Source organism: Microcaecilia unicolor, chromosome 5, assembly GCF_901765095.1.
Source record: "Microcaecilia unicolor chromosome 5, aMicUni1.1, whole genome shotgun sequence".
Lineage (NCBI taxonomy): Eukaryota > Metazoa > Chordata > Amphibia > Gymnophiona > Siphonopidae > Microcaecilia > Microcaecilia unicolor.
The window spans coordinates 154913016-154936389 of record NC_044035.1 but is presented as its reverse complement, the minus strand read 5'-3'; the positions used below and the strand labels follow the sequence as shown (position 1 = coordinate 154936389).

Here is a 23374-nt window from a genome sequence, read left to right as displayed (position 1 = left end):
CAGAAAATTCTTTGCCTACTGGTGGCACATAGGAGCCATATTAAGGTTCTGATTTCAGACATACTGGGGCCCAGGGCAGAAATTAAGAAGGGAGCCCCTTCTCCCAGTCTCCCCACCCACCATTACTGCCACACATAAAACAAATTTGCATGACTTCTTCACAAATGAAACACCTTCACCAAATACAGAACAAGGGATCAGAAACCAGAAAGAGAAATATGAATACCACCAAAATTGAACTAAGAACCCCAAGAGCTTAAACTTATCAAGTACTGCAACACTGAAGAAATAAAAACAGAAATATACTTTCATTTGTATTTAACACAATAGGTGGCATAGCCATGGAGGACCATCACCCTTGCTGTAGCTGGCAGGTATAACCAAGCTGTGCCAGCTGAAGACCACCTCCTCTGGTCTGAAAGCCAGAGCTCTCCAAGCTTTGCCACTGGTGGTGTATCCTCCTCAAGCTGCTGCTGCCACTGCTTCCCCCCCCCCCCCCCCCCCAAGCATGCTCAGTTTTCATGCATGCTAAAAAAATATGAATTAAAAGGGATGGGTTTGCAGTGGTAACAGTAGCTTCAGGACACTACTGCTGGCTACAGAGTTTGGAGAGTTCTGACAGAGCAGCAAAGGAAGAGGAAATCTTCACCGATCCCTGCTAGCTCAGGTATTTATAAATTGCATTTAGGCAGGGGGGGGGGGAATTGATACCCACCCACTTTGAGTTCAGCCCTGCCCCCTCCCCCCATCTGGCTATACCTGTGAACACAATACAAAGACATCTGTGATACATATTTTCCAAAGTTAACATATTCCAATTAATAAATACAAAATAAAACACTTTTTTCTACCTTTACACATTTTATTTTTCCGTCATGTGGGTCTCTTTCTAGCAGCTTTTGTTGATTTTGTCTTTTTTTCTCTCTCCAGTCTTGTTGTATTCCTTCACTACCCCTGTCTCTGACATATTGATCCTTCCTTTGTATGTCTTTTTCTTGTCTGCCTCTTTATCCACTCAAATTTCACCTTTCTCACCCTTCTTCTTTTGACTTATCAGCTACCTACTAACTTTCCATGTTCTTCTCTTATTTCCTAGCTGTCCCATTTCCCATCTCACTCCTTCCCCAGCTTGCTATTCCCTTCTGTCTTTCATCTACTACTACTACTTATCATTTCTACCCTCCATTACTACTTTTTTACCTCTGTATTCACACTCTGCCTCTCCCTGTTTATCTTGCTACCCCTTCTTTGCCTCTCCCACATGGCTCCTCCATTTCCACTATTTCCCTTCCCTCTCCTTCCCTCATAGGCGTAGTTTGACTGTTTCATTTGGGGGGGGGAGGGGCAAAGGATGGGCGGAGCATATTAGCATATCATTTGTATATATACATATGCAAATGAATATGCTAATATGGAGGAAGGAATTGAAATTTACAGGCAAAATATCACAGATGCACATTTCAAAAAGCTGACATATTTCAATTAATACATTCTGAATAAAATACTTTTTTCTACCTTTGTGGTCTGATCACTTAGTTTTTCTATTTGCTTTGGTCCCAGTGTCTTGTTTTATGCAGTGTCTTCTTTCCAGTAGGCTTCCCTCTGCTCCCCACCCTCCCAGTCCCATCCATCTCCTGCTCCTTCCCTCTGCTCCCCACCCCTCCCAGTCCAATCCATCTCCTGCTCCTTCCCTCTGCTCCCCACCCCTCCCAGTCCCATCCATCTCCTGCTCCTTCCCTCTGCTCCCCACCCCTCCCAGTCCCATCCATCTTTCCTCTGCTCCCCACCCCTCCCAGTTCCATCCATCTTCCTTCTGCTGCCCCCCCCCCCGCGAGGTCCAAGATCGTGACTCCGTTTACCCCCTCTCTTCCTCCCTCCCGGCGCAGGCAACAGTCTTCTTCAGCTTTTCTGTGCTCCTGGCAGCGCCAGTCTCACGTCGTCGTCATTTGGGAGGGCATTGCCCCCCTCGCCCCCCAGTCTACGCCCATGCCCTCCCTCCTTTCTTGTAGCTCAGTATCTCCTTTCCCTGTCCCTTTTCTTCCACACCCTCATCACCTTCCTATCCCATCTCTCTTCCTGTCTGCTACCTCCCCACTCTTTCCTGCTGCTGTTCCCCCACCCCATCTCACATCACATGAACCAGCATCTCTCTCCCCTAAACTCCCTTTGGTCGGCACCTGCCTCTCCCTCCCTTACTTTCCTGGGTCCAACATCTTTCTCCTTTTTTCCAACTGCCCTCCCATCTAGCGTTTCTCCCTCCCCCCCACTCCTGGGTCCCACATCTTTCTCTGTCTTCTTCCCTCCATCCCTTTTGTCTGTCATCTCTCTCTCTCTTCCTCCCCTCTGTTCCAGGGCCCTTCATTTATTCTTTCATATCCTACCCCGACTCCCAGTATGGCAGGCATGTCCCCCTATCTCTAAAACGCCTCCCCAGTCTACTTTAAAACAGATCCAGGGGGCTCTCGCAGTCAGCCGCCTCCTCCTGTTCTCACCACCCAGATATTCAAGGTCTCTGTCCCTTCCTCTCACCTTCCCTGTCTTCCTAAATTCGCATTTTGTTGACGGGAAAGGGGGATTGGTACCATGGCATCAATTCTTATAAACTGCCTGCGTCTGTCCTGGCGCTGTTTCTCTGCTGTGATGTGTTCCTCCCAGGCTGGCACAGAAGTTGCATCAGAAGGGGGAGGAAGGCATGCATCATGTTTTGAAGCCATGTTCTTTACCAGTGATATGTGCATGGATGCAGTGCACAGAAATGTGTGTAAATGGTAGTATATTATATTCTATAATTTACACATGTTCTGCCTTTAACATGTGGATGGGGGCCTTTACATCTACTTTTGAGCTGGTGTAAATGTAAGTGTGGGGAGTGGGAGTGGGGGAGTGGCCTAGTGGTTGGAGCACCGGTCTTGCAGTCCGGGGGTGTCCAGTTCAGGTCCCACTGCTGCTCCTTGTGATCTTGGGCAAGTCACTTAACCCTCCTTTGCCTCAGGTACAAACTTATATTGTGAGCCCTCCTGGGACAGAGAAATATCCAGTGTACCTGAATGTAACTCACCTTGAGCTACTACTAAAAAAGGTGTGAGCAAAATCTAAATAAATAAATAAGTATATTGTCATTTGCGCTAGTATACTATTAAAAAAAAGTGGATGGCTGCTTTTCTGTATAGAATAGTCTTAAAATAGGCACCTGCTCTATCTTCTTATCCTAGGCACCCTGTTACAGGATTACCCTTCTTTATATGCAAAAATGACTATAAATTTACTCCCAAATGCATAGGCATTCCTGGGGGTGCAGTTTGGATGGAGCAGGGGTGCAGTTGCAGTGTGTGCATGTACTTAATTCATTCATACAGTGCACACACACGTTTGTGCCTGCCTTGTGGTGAATAGTTCTGGAAGCTTATTTTGTAGTGTCATATAAGCACCTAAGTTGTCTTCCATAAAATAGATTCCTTGTCATCTGGCTATATCAATCTGCACAAGTGGACATTATGCCCTCCTAACATCAGATGTTGATAGTTGAAAAGCTGATCTTTTCCAGTGACCTCACTGGTATAACCTAGTGGTGCTGAGTGGAAAGATCCAGTAGTTTCTCTACTTCTAGGTTATATGGTAGGTTGTGCTGATTGGTGCTCCTGGTCCCTGGCCTAGCTCCCTGCTGTGCAGGCTAAGGGGCACAGGGTGGTTGAGCCTACCAGCTGCTCCCAAGTTATTCGGTCTCCTGACCAGACCTGGTTGAGCTCAGAGCTTGGCTCTACTGTCCTCAGTTGAGCTTTTTAGTAGCCACTGGGTGAAGCTTTGGCTCAGTCCTGCACTACCTTCCCTGAGGTGTGTGGGTCCCCATCTCCCCACCCCTCCTTTCCCGTACACCCTGTTTAGTTGGGTTTTTTTTTTCCTCCTGGACTCCCACTGCAGCTCCCAGACCTATGTCTTAACAATGCTTTGGAAATGATAGGGTTATTATTCAGCCAGTAGTTTAAAAATGATGGCTGCCACAGCTGAAATAAGACTGGATATTCAGCACCAGTATCCAGATAGTGGTGGCTGGTGCTGAATATCTGGATAGGACACTCCATGCTGGAACTACCTGTATAGCGGCAACATTCAACTTGTTAAAATAATCCACCCACTTTTACATTTAAAAATATTTGCTCAGAATTTCTGGTCATTCTTGTGGAAACCTTACTGATGGCATTGTGTTGAGGAGTGGAGGAGTAGCCTAGTGGTTAGTGCAGCAGGCTTTGATCCTGGCAACCTAAGTTCAATTCCCACTGCAGCTCCTTGTGACCTTGGGCAAGTCACTTAACACTCCATTGCCCTAGGTACCATAAAAAAAAACTTACGTTGTGAGCCTCCTTGGGACAGAGAAAGTACTCGTATATTTTTATTTTATTTTTGTTACATTTGTACCCCGCGCTTTTTCCCACTCATGGCAGGCTCAGTGCAGCAGGCAATGGAGGGTTAAGTGACTTGCCCAGAGTCACAAGGAGCTGCCTGTGTCGGGAATCGAACTCAGTTCCCCAGGACCAAAGTCCACCACCCTAACCACTAGGCCACTCCACTACTCCACTATATAATGTGTACATCACTGCATACATCTAGTAGTGCTATAGAAATGATTAGTAGTAGTAGAATGATATCTCAGAATGTTGTTAACGGTATGTGTAGTTTTCTGGGCAAGTTTTCTAACTCCTCTTACCTGTCTATATGTTTCATTGCTTATAACCTACACTGTCAAAATGTTCTATTACATATTGTATTGACATTGTAAATAGTATACTATGCCATACTTTATTATTATTTGAATATTTTTAGTGCTATAATTGTCTATTGCTTATGTTTGATTTATGCTTAATGTATACCGCCTTGAGTGAATTCCTTCAAAAAGGCGGTAAATAAATCTTAATAAATAAATAAAATTAGGAAAACCTTTTTTGCTAAGTCTATTGACTGTTGCAGTGCTGTCCAAATAGCACTGGGATTCTATAATGATTTTCAGCTGCGTTATGCAGCAGATAAGTGCTGTGCAATATCAGGCCATAAATATTTTTGTTTAATTACATACATAGTCTCTGCCCAATGTAAGGAAGGGTATCATATATTTTTTTAATTTTAGGACTCTGCCACTCCTTTGTTATCTGTGAATTAATCCATTTTCTCAGTCCCACTTGCAGAGTCAGTTTTTGTGTTACAGTAATGTGTACTTACTTATCCAACTTGATGTATTTTTCTTAATCTTGCTTCTCTTGCATACTGGTTCTTATTTTATCGGGTTACCCTGCTGCTGAATGTTTTAATCTTCACGTGTTGTGGTTGGCTCAGTATTGACTGACTGCCAACCATAAAGCCATCCAAGATGATTGCTCTTAGGTTTCTTTCCTGTTTGGCAATAGTCAGGTCTTGTCCTCCTAGTTGCTTCAGATGTGTGAATTTATTTTTTGCATTGACGCAGACCTTCCAACTGCTGTCTTGTCTTCCAGGTTTTTTTTTATCAAGACCTCCTTCATCACCTTTTCCACCCCTCCCGGCATGTTGGCCCTGCAACAGATTTTTGTGTCATCCAGAAACAAGCATCTCTTCCTTCACATCCCTCTGTAATATCACCAATAAAGATACTGAAGTCACTCAAGCATAGAGCTTTGAAGGCACCTGATGGTCACACTGAGATCATCAGTTTTCATATGGGTTAACTTCTGGAGTTGGTTAAATAATTTGTCCAGAAGATTTCAGCCTGCTGCCAAGCAACATTTGCCCTGTTAAATCACAAGCCTGGCAAATTTAGTCTGTCATTGAAGGGTTTGCTCCAGTAGCATTCCTGGAGTAGGCTTATGAGTTAGCTGATTAGTCCTGACTTTTCTCTGTAGACCTAACTGGTTAGGTTCACCTGAAAATTTGCCTAAAGAATAGTAGGTTGCAATGAACAGCTAAGGTGTGCCACTCAGTGGATTTTGGATTTAATTGACTACTACTCTCTCTCAGTTCTATTGCATAACTGCTTCCTTACCTAGTTTACAGCTTTCTGTATTTGTTCTTGATAAACAGGCTAGTCAGTATGGGAGTAAGTCCAGATAGGCCACATTTGCTATTTCTCCCTGTTTCAGTCCTTTTGCCACGTCAAAGAACTTCCTTAAGGGGCCAGCATACTGAAGGGGTGTCCTTGTTTTGTGTCTGTAGGAAAAGGGGGCAATTCTATAACTGGGCATCACAATTTAGGTGCCTAGATACCAGTGGCGTAGCCACAGGTTATGGCTCAGGCCCACCCAACAGTAGCACATGTTTAGTGGTAACTGGTGGGAATCCCAAGTTCCGCCAGCTGAAGATTTTCCCCTGATGGTAACAAAAACGCTACTCTCCATGACACCGGCACCTGCGCATGCTCAGTTTTCAGTGCATGCCTGCTGCCAAGGTGAAAAGAAGCATTCTCCCACCAGCTGAGATAATTTTTTCTTTTGGGGGTGGGTGGGAGAACACTTGGTGCCCACCCAATTCTTGCCTAGGCCCACCCAAAATCTGTTGTCTGGCAAGGCCCTGCTAGATGCAGTGTGCTGAGCACTAATTCCACCGTCCATCTTAGTCTCTCTTCCCTTTCCCTTTTCCTTCTTACCCTGTTCCTTCCCCCCTGTCCAATGTAATTGTAATTGAGTCATCTGTGTATTGTAAGCCACTTTGAGTCTGCTTTATGTGGAAAAAAGTGGGGTATAAATGGTCTAGGTCCTCTAATCTACTCATTTCAAAATATTGCACTGTACTTTTCTTTACCTGTTGACGTCAGAGATACTGTATCTGATCCCATATTTAGAGCAATAGTTTTCTTCTGCATTTTGTGCTTGATGTCTTTCTTTGGGTATAGAAAGGCCCTTAGCATAGAGGATGTCAGATTTGATTAATTAAACTGTTTTATATGTTCTTATGTTGTCATCTTTAGAAATCTTGGATTATCAATTCATTCAAGAACAAAACACCTTCCTGTATTGTCATGAAAAGCACACCAGTCACGTTTTATTTTGGAATGGCTGAGATGATTGCCTGTGGCACCTGCCTGACTGAGAGTCCTAAAATATATCATAAGTAAATGCTTATATATAATGAACTTTGATTTCTAAGGCTTGAAGACCTCAGTCTAGCGGAGCCATGGAGCCTTGTTATCTTAAGTAGCCACTGTCCTATCGTCACTGGTCTTCTTTTAAAGCATTTTTATATAAAAGTGTTTTCTTTGAAATTTTATGTTTCCCAAATGCTCCTATTGGATCTTTTTGCTTTTTAAATGCTTATAAATATTAATCACATTAGCTTAACTTAGCTTTAGAGTATCAACTTCAGGGGTAGTTTTCTATCCGACATGACATCATGTTTTGCCTCATGGCTGTGTCAAGGAGCCGTCCCCTGAAAAAGACGAACACATAGTCAGCTGTATTGTGCAAAAATCAGCATATATGCAATAAAAACTTCAAACTTCTTATTTACCAAAGAGATATCTGTCATCAGTGTTGGTCATGTATAGTTCTCATCCTTGCAGCGGTTTGTTACCCCTCCCCTTCTCCCTGTGCCCATATGCTGGCTGTAAAGAGAACTGATCCTCATTGCCTGCCAAATTTGTTGCATCATTACCCAGAATTAGTGAAAAGGCAAAGGGATAATAAAAACAACTTGTTGATTTTAAGCAGCAGTACTGTGTGCTTTCAGCTAGTATACACTTGGCTGCCACATAGCAACTGGAGCTGCAAATATATCATCTTATATCCAAAAGTTAACATGATGCTGTCAGTTACGATACTGCCAGCAACAGGAACAACCTCTGTAGGCATACAGGAGTCTGAGTGAACTACAAAATACGCATTTGATGCCATTTTCTTAGAAGTAGGAATTGTTGCTCCACAATTTTGGAATTGTTTGGCTTTGATTATATGCAACAAAGGTATACTCCAGTGAGTGAGGCAGCCCTCTCGGGAGCAGGTACCTGGGAGACGGCAGGTATAATGTCAGCTCCGAATGTGGATGCTATTTTAATTCTGCTGTGTGCATGGTTTCTTTCCTATTGCATTTGGTAGTTCTTTTCCCATGCTTTTTGTTTTGTTTATAAACCATTGTGATCTGTCTGTCATCTTCAGCAGTATGTCAAGTCTTGAATGAATGAATGAATGAATAAATACATTTCTGACACTGTACCATATTATTGTTTCTATTAGGATTTAATTAGCCTTTCTCCACATTTACCTCATTGTTTTAACTGTGTTTGATATAAATTGCTTACACTGTATTAATAGCACAACAATAGTAACGTGACCAAACTGTACCTATTGTACACTGCTTTGGGTGAATCTCTTCATAAAAGTGGTTAAAAAATCCAAATGAATGAATGGATGAAATGAAAAGAATAAAAAATTGAAAAACGTGTAAAAGAAACTGTTCTCACTCTGTGTTGTCAGATGCTTTCTTGAATTCCATTACTGCATCATTTCTGTGAATAAATGCTTCCTTGTGTTACTCCCGAGTCTAGCCCCTTCACCCTCATATTGCGTACGACTAGTAGCGCTATAGAAATGATTTGTAGTAGTAGTAGTACATGCCCTTTCTTTCATTTGCTGCGACAGTCCGTGTGACAATTACTGACAGAGCTGGTTGTCTAGAGACAGTTGTGAAATTTCTGTTTCTAATCTATTTGTTTCTTTTCTTCCTTTTATGCAGATAATCAGACTCTGAAAGTGACAAAAACGAAGTTCATCTGTCACCATGAGCTCCGGTAAGATGAAAAAAAAAATACAGGAGTAACTGTGAGCATATATTTGCCAGTAAGAATCGGTGTATACCAAAGCTTCCCAAACTGGGGGTCAGGACTCCAAATGGTGTCACAGAACCTGCCTTTGGAGTCACAACCTAGGTGAGCTCTCCATAGGTGCATCGCTATTCAGCACCTCTAGGGGGGGACACAATTTTATTTGGCTGTAATCATGGGGTCACACAAAAAGATTGGGAAGCACTGGTGTATCCAGTATGGGCTAGATTCTATATGTGACGCCTGAAAAATCCACACGGTAAAAAAAAATACGCCTAGGCATATTCTGTAAAGTACATCTAAATTTTATAGAATAGGCTTACATTTCTGCACGGTATATAGAATTACTCCGAGCACCCCTCCATTCGACCAAATTTGGTCGTGTCCTTTTAGGCCATGTTTTACTTGACGTAAATCCTGACACCTAAATTAGGCGCAGAGCAGTTGTACTCTATAATAATGCACATAGACCCGCCCATTCCACGCCCCCTTTTCAACTATGTAACTTGGAATTTATGCCCATCACATTATAGAAGACACTTAGTGAGTTTTGCATGTAAATCTTAATGCCAATTAGTGCTAATTGCTTCATTTAATTGACAGTGCTGATTAGCTAGTTATCCAATTAAGTTATGCGCATTGTTGTAGACTACACTTCAATTTCCGAGTGAAAATTAAGGCGCAATATATAGAATTTGGGAGCATGGAGGTATTTCTCTATAGATCACCTAAAGTTAGGTATTGGAATGATGCATGCTAAGTGCAAATTCTATATTGGAAATTGCAAGCACAGTTGCCATTATAGAATGCCAGCATAAGTCTACACTGACACGCCTACCTTTAGGTGCAAACGTTTTTGCTGGTTCAATGGTTGGTGTAAATTCTCTTATCTTTTTTCTTTAAGTTTTGATGGCTTCTTCTTTCTCCTTTCTTTGCTGATTTTGTGTGCTTTTACTGTCCTATTGAATATTGGCATTCCTTTCTTCCTCTATGTTTACCCTGTACACTGCTCTGCTTTCCAGTTGAGCGATACAGTAAGTTCTCAATAATCTATAAACTATAATTAATCTATTAGGTTACACATGCAATTGGCCTTATTCTATAATATTTGGACACTATAGAATTCGGGGATATGTGCCTATTTTTGGTGGTGTATGGTAGCCAAACATTCACTACTGTGGTTTGTCTTGCTAAGTTTGCTAGTGCACATGTGCTAGTTTGAATTGCTGATTATGAGCAGCTTTTAACTTCAGGGATTCTTCGGAGTTTTCTATATAAGATAATTGATCGTTTTTAGCAGCACTTCTGTAAAGGGATTTTCTAGTGCCTTTCAACATTTAGCATCGAGAGTAGCTATTCACTTTGACCCCTGAGGGTAGGCGTAGTCACTCTGAAATATGGCCATGTCGGGCCTTCACAATAAGACTCTCATTTGTTCCAGTCTTGTAGGTCCTTTGAGCTTTTGTTGCTTTTATCTGTGTCGTGGTACTTCAGACCTCTCTTGTCACGTATTTTATAAAATACACATAGATGTGTCCATCCCACTGGCACTTTGCTTATTCTCAGGATCTCCCCCCTACTTTTCTTCCATTATAATTCCCTGTACTTCCACTCGATCCCTCTGCTTCTTAGATGCCCATCGCTTAGTCCTTCCTTCCCCTAAACAGGCGCATTATGAATCTACCAGACACTCGATCTTTTTCTTTTTGGCGCTCAAACTCTGAAATGATCTCCCTCTGTCTCAGAGGTGTGAATTATCATTTGTTAGATTTAAAGCCCAATTAAAGGCCCACATTTTCAGATGTGTCTTTGGAGTTTTTGAGGAGAATGATCACTGATACTCTGTTGGCATCTTCTGAGGTAGGTTGCATGGATTAGTCTTGGCTACTCTGTTAGTTGTATGAATATTTCTTTACTGTTTTATTGGCGTTCCTTTCTATTTTACTATTTTATTATTATTTGTACACCTCTGACCTGCATCTGCAGAAATAACAGTATATCAAGTTTTTAAATAACCATAAACATGTATATCTCATAAAAGTAGGTGCTGTGTTTTTTCCAGGCACCTACTTTATGGCATGAATATGCTGAGGAATTTTATAAGTGTCAACCTGATTGTGTTTTTGCTTAAGTTGTGTATAAAATTACCCTCATAAAGACAGGCACAAAGAACATTAAGCTAGAACAGATTAGATAGAGATTATGGCATGGATTCAGAGTATTTTACACACTATACTGGAAAACTTTGAATGCAATAACTTTGTTGGTGAATCTTTATACAATAGCATGTTTCAAAGCATGGGGAAAGTGTGCTTACACAAACCAGTTATAAGGTGACAGCATAGAGGTACAGTATTAATTGAATGACGCACACGAAAAAAACTGGAGTTGGCCATGAGGTACAAGACACCTCAAATATATTAAGAAAACATTTAAGGCTTCTTTTACAAAGCCGAGCTAGAGATTCCCGCGCAGCAAATGAGAGGAAGCCCATAAGAATCGAATGGGCTTCCTTTCATTTGCCGCACCGGGAATCGGCAGCAAGGGTGTAGACTTGTATGGTTGTTGAACCAAAGTCTTGTCAATAAACAATACTTATGGAATGGAAATAGCAGACGTTTACTCCATAAATATCTTGATATTCTTCTTATATGCGCAGTCTCTAAGATCTTACCAAAAATATTATTGATTATTCTTCTTGTGTTCTCAATCATTGAAAACTTAATACAATAAGTGGAAAAGGACCTCCGCAACCTTTTTCAATGCAGACATTAGAGATTTCATCAGCTTGACCCTTTTGTCTTTCATTGGTCCTCAAAAACCCCTAAAAATGTTTTTAAATGCAATTTCCAACTTTTTTTTTTTTTTTTTTTAGTGCAAGCAATTTAAAGGCTATGCAATCTTTTAGTCATCAGAACCCAACGGGGCCCGTTTTGCCACAAAAAGCTGGCCCGAACTGTATTATCGAAATAGATGGCTGGCCATCTTTAATTTCGATAATACGGTTGGGGCTGGCCAAATGTCAAAGATGGCCGGCATCGGTTTTCAGACATAATGGATACTAATGCCGGCGATCTCAAACCCGGCCATATCCAAGGCATTTGGCCATGGAAGGAGCCAGCATTTGTAGTGCACTGGTCCCCTCACATGCCAGGACACCAACCGGGCACCCTAGGAGGCACGTCTAAAAATTAAAAAAATAAAATAAAATAGCTCCCAGGTGCATAGCTCCCTTACCTTGGGTGCTGAGCCCCCAAATCCCCCCCCAAAACCCACTCCTCACAACTCTACACCATTACCATAGCCCTTATGGGTGAAGGGGGGCACCTACATGTGGGTACAGTGGGGTTTTTTTTTTTTGGGGGGGGGGGGTTGTATGGCTCCCATTTACTACCACAAGTGTAACAGGTAGGGGGGGAGGGAATGGGCCTAGGTCCACTTGCCTGAAGTGCACTGCACCCACTAAAAACTGCTCCAGGGACCTGCATACTGCTGTCAGGGAACTGGGTATGACATTTGATGCTGGCATAAAGGCTGGCAAAAAAGGTTTTTTTTTGGGTGGGAGGGGGTTGGTGACCACTGGGGGAGTAAGGGGAGGTCATCCCTGATTCCTTCCGGTGGTCATCTGGTCAATTGGGGCACTTTTTTGAGACTTGGTCCTAGAAAAAAAAAGGACCAAGTGAAGCCGGCGAAATGCTCCTCAGAGCCGGCCTTCTTTTTTCCATTATCAGCTGAAGCCGGCCAAGTCTTACAACGCCCCCGTCCCGCCTCCCATACCCTTCCGGAACGCCCCCTTTATCTTTGGCAGGCTCTGCGACGGAAAGCAGTTGGAGCCGGCCAAATCGGTATAATGGAAAGCTGATTTTGCCGGCTCCAACTGCTTTCCGTCGCAGAGGCTGCCAAAGTTAAAGGGAACGTTCGGGAAGGGTATGGGAGGCGGGACGGGGGCGTTGTAAGACATGGCCGGCTTCAGCTGATAATGGAAATAAGAAGGCCGGCTCTGAGGAGCATTTCACCGGCTTCACTTGGTCCATTTTTTTCTAGGACCAAGTCTCAAAAAAGTGCCCCAATTGACCAGATGACCTCCCCTTACTCCCCCAGTGGTCACCAACCCCCTCCCACCCAAAAAAAAAACCTTTTTTGCCAGCCTTTATGCCAGCATCAAATGTCATACCCAGTTCCCTGACAGCAGTATGCAGGTCCCTGGAGCAGTTTTGTGTCGGAAGATGGCTGGCGATCTCTTTCGAAAATAAGCTGGATAGTGTCAATAAATTATTTGTGCACCTAGAAAACACAAGAAATAGGTCGTTTGATGTCATGAACTCAAAAGCTTTTGTTTCAAAAGCTCATTAACTTACTGTTTTCATTTTCTTGAGCCGCATATCAGCACAGTCACAATACTATGCACAGTGAGGATTAATGACATCAAACATCATGACGTTAAGAATATCAAAACTGAACCAATCTGATTCTGTCCATATAAACAAACCATTATTGTAATACACACTGTCAGTATTACAAATCTTCATTCTATTATCTCAACAACAAAAAAAAAACTCCAATCAATCCAATTGTTCAAACCCCGTGGTTCAAGGGCTCCTAACTTGAAGATCCATTTTGCCTCGAATTGTTGCAAACACTTCATCCTATTTCCTCCTTGTGGATGCACTGGTTCCATATCAATTGCCATGCAGCTCAATGATTCAAACTTGTGGCCATTTGTCATACGATGCATTACCATTGGCTCTTTCAAACGTGCTCTTTTATTATTGGAATTGTGTTCAGTCATTCTTGTTCTTAGACTTCTTGATGTTAGCCCAGTGTAAGAATAAAAGTTAATTTTATTAAGATTTCAAAGATTGAAAATACAAGAAGAATAAACAATATTTTTTGGTAAGATATCAGAGACTGAGTATAAAAGAAGAGTAACAAGATATTTACATAGTCCACAAGTAAAAGTGAATGAATGAGTTATTGGTAACTTGGATCTTCATTTGAGTTGAGAAGTTTACTCCTTCCAACAGACTTCCTGTACCGTTGAGTCTTGTACTTCATGGGCAACTTTGTATTTCTTTTGTTTATGTGCATCAGTCTGTGGTATGTGGATTCTCATGTGCTAGTATTACTTAGATGGTACACATACAGATTGCCTGAAATGTGTATGTGTAACAAAGAGAAGCAGACACAGAGCCACCGTGAGAATCCAATACAGATAAAGAATGGCACACACTTGGAGCATTACACACACACAAACAGTCGGAATATACTTCGCACACTAGCATGTAGGCGCAGCTGGAACAAGATGCAGTGGTAAAGTTCAGGTTGAGTTGCAGCATTGTAGAAAGAATTTCCACAGGAATTCCCACTTGATCCATCCTTTCATCCCACACTGCACCCTAGCAGTGGAGTTCTCTCAAGGCAGCCCCTCTCGGTATTCACTCTCTGCTGATGAGATGAAGGGGACTTGGGTTTTGGAGTATTCATTGTTGGGGACTCAGTCGCCATCCACCACCCAAGTTACTGCAGCGCTTGAATAACCTCCCCCCCCCTCCCCGGTTAGCAACCCGATAGTTCTTACCTCTGGCATTGAAACTTAAATCGAAAGGAAAGGTCCACCAGTAGCAGCCTGTTCTTTTAGCTTGCCAACAATATACTGCAGCTCCCTGCGTCATCTTAGGATCACAGGGGAGATATCAGCAAACTCCTCTATGGGGTATGTGTATCATTCTGTATGCCCAAGTTTTCTTGCTACTGTGACAATCTTTTCCTTAGCTATGTAATGGTGGAAACAAACAATGATGTGTCTTGGAATATTAGATCTCAATTGTCCAATAGCTCTATGAGTGTGCTCAATCTCTCTTCCAGAGGAATTGTCAGTGTGTTCATCTTCAAAATTGCTTTCACAATATTAGAGAGTACGGTGCAGTCCATATAGTCTGGCATCTCTGGGACCCCACAGAATTGGAGATTATACCTCCTTCTCCTGTTTCTAGGTCCTCCATCTTATTAGATAGTTTTAAGTTTTGCTGAGATAACTCCTGGTACTTTTTCTCCAGGCACGAGAGTTGACTAGAACACTCCTTCACATATGTTTCCATCTCTTCCAAGCTGTGGCTCAGCTCCTGCATATCCGCTTGCAGGTCTGTCCCGAGGGAAGCTATCCAGGTCACATCTGTTTTTAACACTGAACCAGCTTCAGATCTCTTCATGGGTTGACTGAATGACTCCAGAATGTGCCCCTGACAATCTTCTCCAGCACCGGACTTGGAGCTGACATAGCCGCCATATTACCTCTATCCTTGTGTGATTGAGTTGTCCATCCCCCTCATTTTTGTTTTCCATTCCTTTCCTAATAAATCTAACATTTTATTTGCTTTCTTAGCCACCGCTGCACACTGAACAGAGGCTTTCACTGTATCATCAGTGATGACACCTAGATCTTTTTCCTGGGCAGTGACTCCTAGTCTGGAATCTTGCATCATGTATCTATAGTTTGGGTTGCTCTTTCCTACATGCATCACTTTGCACTTGCTCATATTAAGTGTCATTTGCCATTCAGATGCCCACTTTCCCAGTCTTGTAAAGTCCTCTTGCAATTTTTCAGAATCCTATAAGAACATAAGTATTGCCATACTGGGACAGACTGAAGGTCCATCAATCCCACCATTGGAGTCGACTCTGTGGGTGCTGTGGGTGCTTGAGCACCCCCAATATTGAGAAAATTCCTTATATGTGTCCATGTAGGGGTCATTTCCATTGAGCTTAGCACCCCCAATAATTTTGAAAAGTTGGCTCCTATGAATCCCACCATCATGTTTCCAACAGTGGCCAATCAAGGTTACAAGTACCTGGCAAGATCCCAAAACAGTACAATACATTTTATGCTCCTTATCCTCGAAATAAGCAATGAATTTTCCCCATTCCTCTTGTGATTTAACAACTTTGAATAACTTTGTGTCATTGGCAAATTTAATTACCTCACTAGTAAATCCCATCTCTAGCTCATTTATAAATCTGTTAAAAAGCAGCAGTCCCAGCACAGACCCCTGAGGAACCTCCACTAGCTACCCTTTTGCATTGAGAGTACTGACCATTTAACTCTACTCTCTGCTTCTTAATCCACAATAGGGCATTACGTCCTATCCCATAACTTTCTAATTTATTTAGGAGTCATTCATGAGCTACTTTGTCAAATGCCTTTTGAAAATCCAGATACACAATATCGACTGGTTCACCTTTATCCACATGTTTATTCACCCCGTCAAAGAAATGTGATTGGTGAGGCAAGATTTCTCTTGATTAAATCCATGTTGGCTTTATCTCATTAATCCATGCCTATGTATATGCTTATTATTTTTGTTCTTTATAAGAGTCTCTACCATTTTGCTTGGCACCGACATCCAACTCACCAGTCTATAATTTCCTGGATCACCTCTGGAACTCTTTTAAAAAATTGGTGTCACATTGGCCACCCTCCAGTCTTCGCTACTATGCTCGATTTTAAAGATAAATTACATATTACTAACAATAGCTCTGCAAGTTTATTTTTCAGTTCTATCAGTACTTTTAATTCAAGCGATTTGCTACTCTTTAATTTATCAATTTGCCCCATTACATCTTCCGGGTTTACAGAGATTCGTTTGTTTCTTTGACTTATCAGCATTGAATACCATTTCTGGCATTGGTATATCCCCCACATTTTTGTAAACTGCCTTGATCTGTCTGGCAGTTAAAAGCAGTATATCAAGCAGTGGGTAGCTACGGGTGGGCCTGGGTAGGCACAGGCCCACCCAGTCTAGTGGCCCCCAAAGCCACCTCATTGACAGTGCCTCACGCATCTTTCGCCCTCATGGCGTCTGCCCATCTCTTTCTAAACTTTCCACACCCGCCCCCCTTCTACCTTTGAGCTATCGCCGGCAGTGATTCCTGTAAGCAACGTGTGCCAGCCTTGCAGGCTTCCCTCTACCACATCCTGCCCTTGATGACATAATTTCCTGCTCTTTCACTGGTGGGGACATGGTAGAGGGAAGCCTGCAGGGCTGGTGCAGGCTGTACTGGAATCTGACCTGGCGACGGCTTGGAGGTAGACCGGGGAGGGAGAGAGAAGCAGATGTGTGTGTGTGTGGGGGGGGGGGGGGTGAAGAGAGGAACGGATGCTGGGGGGGCGGGAGGAGAAGCATGATGATAGGGGCAGAGGGAAAGTTTATCAAAAAAATCCTGTATGTATGGACAGGGGTAGGGGCAATGGAGGGTTAAGTGACTTGCCCAGGATCACAAGGAGCAGCAGTGGGATTTGAACTGGCCACCTTCTGGATGTCGAGTGGTGCTGTAACCATAGGTTACTCCTCCACTTATTGTAACACTAGGAGCTGTGTACCGCTTTTCTTTCATCCTTACCCCAGGTAACTGTACTTATCTGTTTCTCTTTCAGCTATGAATGGCCTGACAGTGAACAGCAATGGACAAGAGAAAGGTGGGTATGAGGAAAAGGTTTACTTGGTTACGGGCCTCAATGAACTTCTGCCCACAGACTAGCTATTAAGAACTGCTGACAATTAAGAATTAGATATATGATGTTATTATGTAATACCTACATTGAAGCACAAACATGAGAGAATGAAGGGTATACGAGAACAGATTATTTGGGTTTGAGGGAGTAGCCACTTACAAGAAAGGTGATACTGAGACATGAATGAGTTGGATGATGTGAGAGAATGACTGCTTTATTTATAATTAATTGCCTAACCAAAAAGTCAGTATGTAATAAAAATAACTTATAAATTAATTAGACCAGAACAAAAGCATAAAAGAACAATCAAAAAACAAATCGATACATGCGCTGATTAAAGCCTGAAAAAAAGAATGCTGTTCTTAGCACTATGCAAGGATTCCACCATGAAGAAAATTCAATTCTCTTTTAATATGGGAGAGCCAAAGAAGCAAACAGGGAAAGAGGTACAGTAAAGGGAGAAGGTGGGATTTTTAAAGACAAGGACCAGCAAAAGGCAGAAATGTTAAAAATAGGACATGACATTAACAAATGTTAAATAATTACAAATCAATTTGCAAGAAAGAGGTGCTTTAAATAGCAAATGAAAGTGCATCACGTCCTGATAGGGTACATCCTCATATATGAAGAGAGAACAAGAATGCTGACCAAGGCCCTCACAGTCCTAGTTGACTGGTTGTGAAAAAAAAAGAGTTTCCAAGGCGTTTGGGGAGACTAAGGTAGTAGGGATGTGTTTATGTTTTATTAAAACTTGCATACTGCTCATCTGCCAAGGCAAAAGTTTACCTTGTCGACGTCGGGTTACAATGGCCGGCAGGTAGCAGCAGCAGTGAAAAGCGTGCGAGCTGCTCGGCGCTTCGGGAGCCTTCCTTTCCCTCTCTCAGCTGAGAGAGGGAAAGGAAGGCTCCCGAAGCGCCGAACAGCTCATAAGTACATAAGTAATGCCATACTGGGAAAAGACCAAGGGTCCATCGAGCCCAGCATCTTGTCCATGACAGCGGCCAATCCAGGCCAAGGGCACCTGGCAAGCCTCCCAAACGTACAAACATTCTATACATGTTATTCCTGGGATTTTGGATTTTTCCAAGTCCGTTTAGTAGCGGTTTATGGACTTGTCCTTTAGGAAACCGTCCAACCCCTTTTTAAATTCTGCTAAGCTAACCGCCTTCACCACATTTTCCGGCAATGAATTCCAGAGTTTAATTACACGTTGGGTGAAGAAACATTTTCTCCGATTTGTTTTAAATTTACTACACTGTAGTTTAATCGCATGCCCCCTAGTCCTAGTATTTTTGGAAAGCGTGAACAGACGCTTCACATCCACCTGGTCCACTCCACTCATTATTTTATATACCTCTATCATGTCTCCCCTCAGCCGTCTCTTCTCCAAGCTGAATAGCCCTAGCCTCCTTAGTCTTTCTTCATAGGGAAGTCGTCCCATCTCCGCTATCATTTTAGTCGCCCTTTGCTGCACCTTTCCCAATTCTACTATATCTTTCTTGAGATGCGGCGACCAGAATTGAACACAATACTCAAGGTGCGGTCGCACAATGGAGCGATACAACGGCATTATATCATCCTCACACCTGTTTTCCATACCTTTCCTAATAATACCCAACATTCTATTCGCTTTCCTAGCCGCAGCAGCACACTGAGCAGAAGGTTTCAGTGTGTTATCGACGACGACACCCAGATCCCTTTCTTGGTCCGTAACTCCTAACGTGGAACCTTGCATGACGTAGCTATAATTCGGGTTCTTTTTTCCCACATGCATCACCTTGCACTTGCTCACATTAAACGTCATCTGCCATTTAGCCGCCCAGTCTCCCAGTCTCGTAAGGTCCTCTTGTAATTTTTCACAATTCTGTCGCGAGTTAACGACTTTGAATAACTTTGTGTCATCAGCAAATTTAATTACCTCGCTAGTTACTCCCATCTCTAAATCATTTATAAATATATTAAAAAGCAGCGGTCCTAGCACAGACCCCTGAGGAACCCCACTAACTACCCTTCTCCATTGTGAATACTGCCCATTTAACCCCACTCTCTGTTTCCTATCCTTCAACCAGTTTTTAATCCACAATAGGACATTTCCTCCTATCCCATGACCCTCCAATTTCCTCTGTAGCCTTTCATGAGGTACCTTGGCAAACGCCTTTTGAAAATCCAGATACACAATATCAACCGGTTCCCCTTTGTCCACATGTTTGTTTACTCCTTCAAAGAATTGAAGTAAATTGGTCAGGCAAGATTTCCCCACACAAAAGCCGTGCTGACTCGGTCTCAGTAATTCTTGTCCTCAGATGTGCTCTGTAATTTTGTTTTTAATAATAGCCTCTACCATTTTCCCCGGCACCGACATCAGACTCACCAGTCTATAATTTCCCGGATCTCCCCTGGAGCCTTTTTTAAAAATGGGCGTTACATTGGCCACCCTCCAATCTTCCGGTACCAAGCTCGATTTTAAGGATAAGTTGCATATCACTAGCAGTAGCTCCGCAAGCTCATTTTTCAGTTCTATCAGTACTCTAGGATGAATACCATCCGGTCCAGGAGATGGTATTCCGCTTTTCACTGCTGCTGCTACCTGCCGGCCGCTGTAACCCGAAGTCAACAAGGTAAACTTTTAAAATTCGGGGGGTGGGGGAGGCAGGCCTTGAAGCTGGGTGGGAAGCAGGGAGGCCTTGAAGCTGGGTGGGAAGCAGGGAGGCCTTGGAGCTGGCAGGGAGGGAGGGAGGCCTTGGAGCTGGGAGGGAGGGGGGAGCCCTGGAGCTGGGGAGCCCTGGGGGGGAGGGGCCTTGGAGCTCAGAGGGGATGGCCCAGGAGCTTGGAGGGAGGGTTGACTGGCCCTGGAGGTGGGGTGGGGGCCCATCAAATTGGTCTGCATAGGGCCCCGCACTTGCTAAGACTGGCCCTGATTCCACCATATCTCCAAATGGATTCACTGTGGATTACAAGACAAGAAGCATCTCAGTTAAGGGGTCTTTTTCAAAGCGTTGGTAATCCTGCCCTAAATCAGGACTACAGCTGGCCCAAGGCGGCCACCGGCAGTAGTTACACCCCAAGTGTGCACCATATTCAGGGAAAAAGAAAAACCCATAAATGGCTTGTGCGGCAGTAACCCGGCGGTAATCGGGCATTGCTGCGTGCTGCCCGGTTACCGCAGGAGCCCTTATCGCCACCTCAGTGGGTGGCGGTAAGGTCTCCCCGCCACATGGCCACGCGGTAAGAGTTCTCTTACTGCATGGCCATGTTTGTCTGGGGGCTTTTTACCTGCTGTGGTAAAAAGGGCCCTGGAGTGTGGGAAAAGTGGTCCCCGCCGCTAGCGCAGGGCTCTTTTTTACGCAGCTTGGTAAAAGGACACCTTAGATGGAATTCCAGGCATTAATTAATAACTTAAATCAAACCATATTTATCTCTGAAAATATAATAGACTTCAACTGATTTCTAAATGAAAAATAAAGTTGAATAGCCCTAACCTGATGCTTTATATTATTTCAAACTTTTGCTCCAAGATACTGAAAAGAATTAAGCAAATACTTTTTTTTTTTTTTAATAATCTCCCTAAAACTTGGAAAGAGCAGCAAACTAGAGCTGATGGAACGAGAAGCTTGCCTTGTAGATAGTAGTGTTATAGATTTAGAAAGACAGACTGTATTTTGTCCTGCTAAACTTTTAAAGATCATACAGTATTTTAAACTTTATATGTGAATAAACCGGAAGCCAGTGTAATCTTTCAAGAAGGGGAGAAACTCTATCAAATCAGTCTAGCAGCAGTATTCTAAAGCAAATGTAGTTTGTGTAAATGTTTTGATGTTAATCCTCCACATAAAGAATTACATAATCTAAGGGCCCTATTTACTAAGCCGCGTTAGCGTTTTTAGCGTGCGCTAAACACTAGAGGCACCCATAGGAATATATGGTTGTTTTGTAGTATTTAGAGCACGCTAAAAATGCTAGCACACCTTAATAAACAGGACCCTAAATATGGTAAGAGGACTGATTGAGCTATAGCCCGAAAGCATTTTATGCTTAAGCTAGACCACATTGCTCGCAACTGGCGCAATCTGAATTACCAAGGCTGCAGTTTGATCATCAAAAGATAGTTTCGAATCAAGTATAACACCTAAGATTTTAGACTTAGTAGTTATCTTCAAAACTTCTCCTGTAGCCAATTTCAAAAATTTGTTAGGTAATGAATCATAATCAGCAAACTACACAATGTTTGTCTTTTGCTTATTCAGCTTCAGAACGTTGGCACCAGCACCACGAATCAATCAAATTAATATTATAAATTAACACAGATACAGTGTTTTCAAAAAGTATCCAAACAGGACATAGAAAAAAGATGTCATCAACATATAATGTTATTTGTAACCCAAGAGATAACCAAGCAGTTAAATGTTAAACAATAGTGAGGACAATGGAGACCCCTGGGACACTCCACAACCAGGCAGCCAAGAATTGGGAAAAAAACCTTTTTTTATATACCAGAGAAGAATTTTCCTCCAAAACTTCGAAAACCATTTCAGTACTTTTCCTCCGATACCCAATTCTGTAAGCCTATACAACAACAAAGAATGGTCTATAGCATCAAAGGCCACAGAGATATCAAATTGCAATAGAACTGCCTGACCTTTCTACTCAAAATTATTTCTGATTTTTGAAGTTAGAGAAAGACGTAAGGCTCTTCAGCTTAGAGAAAAGACGGCTGAGGGGAGATATGATAGAGGTCTATAAAATAACAAATGCAATGGAATGGGTAGATATGAATCGCTTGTTTACTCTTTCCAACAATGCTAGGACTAGGGGGCATGCAATGAAGCTCCAAAGTAGTAAATTTAAAACAAACTGGAGAAAATATTTCTTCACTCAACGTGTAAATAAACTCTTAGCAGGGTTTAAAAAAGGTTTGGATAGGTTCCTAAAAGAAAAGTCCACAAGCTATTATTAAAATGGACTGCAGCATAAAATGTATTGTACAGTTTTGGGATCCTGCCAGGTACTTGTGACTTGGATTGGCCACTGTTGGAAACAGGATGCTGGGCTTGATGGACCTTCGGTCTGTCCCAGTATGGCAATGCTTATATTCTTATATTCTTATATTCTTAGATTATATATTCTTACTATACGAGGGACAAAATCCATGTTGTGCGTGATGCAATCATCAGAAAAAATAAACTTATGAAATTGATAATGGACTAGAAATTCCAAAAGCTTTGCAATCTACAGTACTCCCACTACTGGTCGATAATTCTCTACCTGAGATAGATCAGCATTAGTAGACTTAGGAATGGGTGTATTCACAATATTAGAAACCGAATCAAGATAAACCCCATCTAACAAACAAGATTCCATTAGCTTAGTCACCCAAATAACAGCAGTCGTCAGAATTGTTCTTAATAAATAAACAGGACAAATATCTAAGTGACATCATTTTTTTAGAAAAATCGTTTAGAAGTTTACAAACCATATCCATCCTAACTGCTGCATCAAATGAGTTCCAGACCCTATCTACATGGACCTCATCTAACATCAAATACACCTGGGGTAAAATTTAAATATACTTGTGGTCCTATATAGAAATTCTGTCTAAATTTCTGAACTTTAGTCTGAAAAAAAGATAGCTAAACTATCTGCCGATGGTTGTGATACTTGAGTTGAAGAACTAACAATACTCACATCAGTCAATTTCTTAAAAATTTGAAATAACTCTTTAAAAGAATTATCAGCCTGTAGTACTAATGAATCACAAAAATTATCCTTAGCTAAAGAAACAGCTGTCTTGTATTTTTTTATATTCTCACGCTAGAGTGTGATGTAGTTCATCTCTGTTTTTCTCCACTGTCTTTCAAGCTTCCTACAAGACCTTTTCTGAACAGCTAAGGTTTTTGTATACCAGGGATTATTTTGACATAAAACCTTAACAGGTTTCAGCTTAGACAATTTAGAAAGTACTTCATTTACCCCATAATTCCATAACTCAACAGAAACCTTTGCGGATTCGCAAATAGCTAAATATAATTCTAGTTCATGCCAAAACTTACAAGGCTCTAGTCTTGTACGACAGACTTTTGTAATCTCTCTCA

General features: G+C 42.3%; 1 protein-coding gene across 9 annotated transcripts in view; it reads left to right on the top strand.

The window, feature by feature from the left end:
- SORBS1 (sorbin and SH3 domain containing 1) overlaps window positions 1–23374 on the top strand; it is a 426813-nt gene that overhangs the window by 166513 nt on the left and 236926 nt on the right. For all 9 annotated transcript variants that reach the window (XM_030203463.1, XM_030203457.1, XM_030203461.1 and 6 more), the window contains exons 3-4: window positions 8689–8743; window positions 17208–17249. In XM_030203463.1, the coding sequence (XP_030059323.1) occupies window positions 8734–8743; window positions 17208–17249 (52 nt within the window). In that variant the 5' untranslated portion in view covers window positions 8689–8733. The remainder of the gene's footprint in view (window positions 1–8688; window positions 8744–17207; window positions 17250–23374) is intronic.